Source organism: Geospiza fortis, unplaced genomic scaffold, assembly GCF_000277835.1.
Source record: "Geospiza fortis unplaced genomic scaffold, GeoFor_1.0 scaffold636, whole genome shotgun sequence".
NCBI lineage: Eukaryota > Metazoa > Chordata > Aves > Passeriformes > Thraupidae > Geospiza > Geospiza fortis.
This window is the reverse complement of record NW_005054435.1, coordinates 362,444-368,847: the sequence shown is the minus strand read 5'-3', so window position 1 is coordinate 368,847 and position 6,404 is coordinate 362,444. Positions and strand designations below refer to the sequence as shown.

At 44.4% G+C, this 6,404-nt stretch overlaps 2 protein-coding genes across 2 annotated transcripts in view; one reads left to right on the top strand and one right to left on the bottom strand.

Annotated features, from left to right (window-relative positions):
- MAD2L1 (mitotic arrest deficient 2 like 1) overlaps positions 1 to 2,158 on the top strand; it is a 2,641-nt gene extending 483 nt beyond the window's left edge. Inside the window, exons 2-5 of the mRNA XM_031061993.1 lie at positions 86 to 232; positions 315 to 435; positions 746 to 849; positions 1,335 to 2,158. Of these exons, the coding sequence (XP_030917853.1) occupies positions 86 to 232; positions 315 to 435; positions 746 to 849; positions 1,335 to 1,507 (545 nt within the window). The 3' untranslated portion in view covers positions 1,508 to 2,158. The remainder of the gene's footprint in view (positions 1 to 85; positions 233 to 314; positions 436 to 745; positions 850 to 1,334) is intronic.
- A 435-nt stretch (positions 2,159 to 2,593) lies between these two features.
- RPL7L1 (ribosomal protein L7 like 1) overlaps positions 2,594 to 6,404 on the bottom strand; it is a 4,045-nt gene continuing 234 nt past the window's right edge. The window contains exons 2-7 of the mRNA XM_014309491.2: positions 6,269 to 6,377; positions 4,511 to 4,674; positions 4,226 to 4,363; positions 3,880 to 3,989; positions 3,501 to 3,713; positions 2,594 to 3,242 (exon numbers count right to left, since the gene is read on the bottom strand). Of these exons, the coding sequence (XP_014164966.1) occupies positions 3,505 to 3,713; positions 3,880 to 3,989; positions 4,226 to 4,363; positions 4,511 to 4,674; positions 6,269 to 6,377 (730 nt within the window). The 3' untranslated portion in view covers positions 2,594 to 3,242; positions 3,501 to 3,504. The remainder of the gene's footprint in view (positions 3,243 to 3,500; positions 3,714 to 3,879; positions 3,990 to 4,225; positions 4,364 to 4,510; positions 4,675 to 6,268; positions 6,378 to 6,404) is intronic.

The window sequence follows — 6,404 nt, the reverse complement described above, 5'->3', positions numbered from 1 at the left end:
CTTATGGAGAGACATGGCCGCCGGCTGGGGCCTGGGGGGGGGGTGCGGTACACATTCCCTTTCCCTCTCCGTCTAAATCGTGCAGCCTATGGAATCAACAGCATCCTGTACCAGCGGGGCATCTACCCCCCCGAGACCTTCACCCGCGTGCAGAAGTACGGGCTCACCCTGCTGGTCACCACGGACCCCGAGCTGGCCAACTACCTCAACAACGTGACCGAGCAGATGAAAGGTGCGGGCCGGCGGCCGGGCCCTCCCTGCGGTGTCCCTGCCGCCGCTTCTCGCCCTCTAAGCGCTGCCCTGGCTTCTTGCAGAGGGGCTGTACAAGTGCATCGTGCAGGGCCTGGTGGTGGTGATCTCCAGCATCGAGAGCAGCGAGGTCTTGGAGCGGTGGCAGTTTGACATCGAGTGTGACAAAACTGCAAAGGATGACAAGTGAGTACCGCGGTCCCTCCGCTCCCGAGTACCGGGGCAGGCACAGGATCAATGCCATGGGCTTGTGCCTTCAAACCTTTCTCAGTGCCCTACCCTCTGTCTGCAAACCAGTCATTATATAATTGAACACACAAACAATAAAGGCAGAGCAACTATCACTTAATTTTTTCTAAAGACTTAAGTGTCACTACTACCCTAAAAATACCGTAGCAAACTACCAGAGCTTACCAAAGAGAACTGTATTTAGAGGAAACTGTCAGCGCAGTAGAAGTTTCAAACTTCTCTTAGCAGAATTTTCTTATTATTCCAGTGGACCACGGGAGAAATCTCAGAAGGCAATTCAGGATGAAATTCGCTCTGTCATCAGACAAATAACTGCCACAGTAACCTTCCTGCCACTCTTGGAATCTGCCTGTGAGTATCCCAAACTGCACTAAAGAAATAAAACACTTTTGAAAAACCTCAGTAACTTTCCAACTTTAGAAAATATTTTCTGGTTTTATGAGGCTTTTTGACTATTACACATCATGTACCATCAGATTTGTGAGACAGCACGTTGTTAGACTGAGATCAGGACAGAGCTTCGGGTGGCTTAATGAACTTGAGGAAATTAAATATGTATGCCCTGAGAAATACAAGTTTTCATGAATAATTTGGTCCTATGAAGTGTTATACAGAGCTCATCTCCACAGCATTTTAACACACTTGAAAAAAATTTACAACACAATTTAGTTTTTGAGAAAACTAAAATGGCCTCATATGAATATCTTAACTATTTTTTTTCACATAACTAGTATCAGTGTAACTTCTGAAAAGCTTGGTCCTTGTCTCAAATTCTAGATGATGTACTTCAAACCTGCCATCTCCTTATTGGTGAATTTGTTCTCCCTTGCTCCCAGGTGCCTTTGACTTGCTGATCTACACTGATAAAGATTTGGCAGTGCCAGCAAAGTGGGAAGAGTCAGGCCCACAGTTCATAGCCAATTCAGAGGAGGTTCGGCTGCGTTCCTTCACCACTACAATCCACAAAGTCAACACCACAGTGGCTTACAAGAAGGATTCTGTTCCCTAAGATGCAGGGGCAAGTTTTGTCCTGTCACCTTGTATAGTTTCTGTTCATCATGCAGCTAAGCTATGAGCACATCATTACTGTCCTCTTGATGAAGCATGACACAAAGACAACATGCCTGTCTGTGAAAATGTGACACTAGACTAAGCTGGCATCATTGCCAAAGAAATTTTAAAAAGGTCATAGTTCAATTCTTACTTTACTGTATGAGCTAATGGTGTTAAACCACTGCCTCTGCTAGAAAAACTGCCTAAATCTGGGATTAGCTGCTAGAATTGTGTTCAGATCCTGCAACTTTATATTTTAAAATTATTTTTAAACTACAGTCTGTTAGCAGTTTTAAATTCTCTGTAGCAACTAAAATAATCTCACTCCTAGAGTGCCAGTTTTCATGTTAGAAGCCTGGGCTGTTTTATTACCAGGAATAACCTAAGAACAAATCATCCAAACAATTCTTGTACTGCTCTACAAAGGAAGCAGCTGTTTATCAGGAAAACTTTAAATACATGAAACTTTGTATTTTAATGACCACTGGGCTCTAGTTCTGGGGACAAAGTTGTTCTGTGTACGTCTGTTGTGTCTGTCCAGCATTTTCTATGTTTCTATTCTTGTTTTACAGAATAAAGCTTTAGTTTTATAGTGTTCTCTAATTCAGAATCTGCAGTCCTTTGTATTTCAGATGGTTTTATGAATGCTACATCCTAGCACAGTTTATAACTGTCACACAAGTAACATCCAAAAGGCATCCTTTCTTGTTACTTAACTGTTTCCTTCCTGAGTCTCCAACTGGTGTGGAGTCTGCAGGAAATCCATTCATGGATTAACATTTTGCCCCCACCTAAGTCTTCAAATAACAGTTTAAACTGTCACAGTGAACTCATGACAGTGCCTTCCATATTTGTTGAACAGCACTGAGCACTGGACTCTTCACGTGTCCTTACCCATTTCTGTAGTGAAAGAAATTAGGGATTTAAATCTCTGGAACTTTCAGACTCTTCCATGGTTTTCTTTGCTTCCTTCACTAAATTCATTCCAGCCAGAGTGTTTAACTGGCTTTTCCACTCTTTTACAGTGATGTAGGACCTTCTGTTACAATAATATAATTTCAGAAGTTTATTTTAAAAACATCGATTACATACACCCCACCCCATGACTATTACAAGCTTTTTGGGCTTTCCTATTTCCAGGAAATAATCCTCCCCAATAGTCCCAATCCAGCAGACGTTTAAAAAAGAAGAAAAAAAAAAGTCTTGCCAAAAAAAGGGCTCTTATAATTAGGAACACAAAACCCTTAATTTTTTTAAAATAAATACAATCTGGATACTTAAAAAGTGACATTATTCACTGCTAGGGCTTGTGCTGCAGTAACAGAAGAACACCTTGGTGTTTTTCTTTTGCCTGTCAGCACAATTGTGACTCTACTACCCCTTCACCCCCAGAAGCAGGTGCACATCAAAGAGTGAAGTCTGCAGTAGGGAGCATAAAAACCACTTATTTTACAGAGATGCAAAAGTGAAATTGCTCCAAGAAGCTCATTCTTGTACCAAACAGAATTTATCTTCTTTAAGAAGGGCCAGCACAAAGTCCATCTCCATCATCATCATCTCTGTATTTCTTCTTTTGTAGAGGCACCAGCAGTCAAGAGAAGTTGCATACAGATCACTGCATGTACATAATGTCCATGAAAGGTTCATGTGAAAAGGACCAGGTCATAGATCCTGAAGTTTTCACAAAAACCCTGCAGAATAGGGAAGAAAATAAACAAGAAAGTAATATTATCTCCCAGGAACCAAGCCTTCATGGAGGTGTCCAACAGCATATGCTGATTCCTAATGGGACCCACACTCTTGATTAGTTTCCCCTACCCTGAGGTCACTTTTGCAAAGTGACCATCAAAACCAAGGGAGCACCCCCTTCACCTTCAATGGCAGCTGGTTGTCCTTAGGACAGGGAATGAAGGGTGAGCCTCAGAAGCAGCCCAGCAGGCACTGCTCACCTGACTAGTTGAGCTGACGGATGAGCTGGTTGATGGCATCCCCTCTGAAGCCAGGCTTGCCCATCTCCTTGAGGAAACCCACTCTGTTCCGCGATGCGTGCCGAGCCACCGACAGATGGAATGGCCACAGAAAGCTGGTTACTCTCTTGAAATACTTCCCAGTTGAGTAGATTTCATGAATAAGGTCTTCCAGGCAAATGATACCACAGCCCCCTGCATGAGGAGAAGAAAAAAAAAAAAAAAAAAAAAAAGAGATGTCCAACTGTATCATCTTTCCCCACACTGCTCCAGAATTACCAGTCCTCTAGTTTGACAAGATGTTTCTGACCCTTTCAGAGACGCCTAACTCTTTCCTCAATTTTCTCACCCTCTTCCTCACCTAAATGTTCCTCTATCAGCACGTTGTCTGTCAGAGGTACCCTCTTTTTCTTGATCTTGGCTTGGCCCCGTTTCAGGATGAGCTCTCGTACAGACTTCAGGTTAGGCTGTCTGCAGAAACAAAAATCAGATGCTGTAACAGAGAGACACTATGCAGAGGGAAACCCATCCCACTTCTTTGTGCAGAGGTGGTAAAGTAGCAAAGTCATGTCAAGAACAATGAGAACAGAGACAATAACAAGTTTTAGACAAAGCTGATTAAGTTTTGACCATTACTGGAGAGGTAAAGGATCTGTGATAGCAGCTGGAGAACCCAATGACCCCCAGGTCAGGGGAGGGGTACGTACCCCCATGCCACATAAGGCTCCACGATCCGCAGCATCTTCAGCGACAGCGGGCTCAGCTTCACAAACACCCCAGTGTAATTCTTCTTCAGCCGCAGCAACTCAATCACTCTCCTCACCCTCTTGGTCACTCCCTTAATACTGAGGAAAACAACTTATCAGTAACCACATTTCCCTAAAGGCCTCAGATCACCTGCAAGGTGATGTCTGGGTTGATCCCACTGCCGTGGCGTGGAAATGACACAACAAAGGGCAGCAACAAGGGAAGGAGCAGGGGAAGGCTCTCACTCCACAATCCTCACGACAAAGGCCAGTTTGCTCTCCTGTGGTGCTGCTGCCTGCCCAGGCCTCTGCTCCATGCGCCTCAGGCGGGTGTCATCCCGGCGTTTGCGCCATGAATCCCGAACAAACGTCTCCAGGCGCCTGAACTGGATCTGCTTCCCCTTCTGCTGCTGCAGACAAAAGGAAAACAAAGTGAGGTTTACATCTCAAAGGCCAAATGAAATGCAGAAGTAGTGAACAATGTCCTTACAGCTTTGGAAGCAATAAGAAAATAAATTTGATTATCTAAGCCCAAGGGAGGCAGAACTGAGGGACAACACATGAATTTACACACAACTGTTATTTAGGAACAGTGAACAAAGAGTTTTTCCCCAGGAAAAATATAAATTAGGGAAAAGACCTGGGAGACTTCTAGGCATAGCTACACACACAGCTCAGCAATGACTGGAAAAGCCAGAAACAACATGTGGGCAAAACAGATGCTACAGCAATACCCCAGTGTGACTCAAAATTACCCTCCAAGAGAATGTAACTGCATTTAAAGTCAGTTTCTATACTGGCACACATGCAAGAAAAATTTCAACCATTCAAGTAACTATTAAATATTGCTGATATTTATCAGGCGAGCCAGAACATTTGATAAAAGTCTTTTATCAGATGTTAAAAAGTCTTTTCATTATTACTAGAAAATGTAAAGCTCCTTTTTAGAATTTAACAGATGTTTAAATGTCTCTCTTTAGCTTAGGAATGAGTACATCCACCAACACTCATAGTGTTTTCTCATACAAATAGGACTTGAAAATGCACAGCATTACAGATTTATATTTAGGATACTGCACTGGTTAAACAAGCAGGCCACTTTAAATAATCTAACGTTGTGTGTCTTCTGTTCTATTTCATCTTACAAATCACCCATGAAACTCATTTGAATTTTCAAAACAGGCAGACCTAATAAAAGTCTCATCACTAAGATTCTTTTTGCAATGACAATCTTAAGGAGTGGCTATTTAATATTATTGCTTATGCTCCCACCTTGAAAATATAGCAAGCCACTGATGCTTTTAAAATGTAAACATGGCATCAAACAAAAATGGCAGGAGTTTTGCACATAATCCCACAAGATTCGCTGGGAAAGCTTTAACACAGACACCTACTGTATTAGCTGGGGTACATCAGAACAGGTCTCAGATTAGGAATTAGAAAGGTTTGCTGTGCTCTGCCAGTCTGGAAATGGCACAGTGTGCACAGGGTGTGTCTGCACTAGGACATGTGCCACCCCACTGGCAGAAAAGGCTTCACCATGACCTGTGCTGCTCTAACAGTGAAATAACTCTAAACGCACCCTCAGAAAAGCACGGCTTCCATGCAGGGTTTCAACACAAAGGTCGTTTCAGACAGTGAAATCCCAGGGCAGCAGAGACAACTCAGCAGCGCTGCAGTTTCCCACATGTGGCTGCAAACACCTGAGCACCACTGATCCAACAGGAACAACTCACAGTCTTCCATTTATTTGTTTCGGTGTAATGACCTGTACAATTCTGTCCTCTTTACAAAGCTCAGAGACTCACGGAGAAGACGTTGAGGGACTCAAGCCCCCCTCGGAACCCCGAAGACGATCCCTGCCCACCCGCGGTGCTCGGGCACCCCCTCTCTGAGGCGCCCGACCACTCGGACCCTTTCCCAGGAATTTCAGGGAACTGTGACTCCCTCCGGAGGACGACGAGCTGGGGCTGCAGGCCCAGGCTCTGCCGGGACCCGCCGTACCTTGCGTTTGTTGAGCAGCGCCTGCTTGGCCTGGGTGGCCTTGATGGCCAGGTACGCCTTCCTCTTCTTCAGCAAGTTCTCCGGCACCAGCGGGATCCGCCGCCTCGGCCTGCGGGCGGGGCAACACGGTCACATC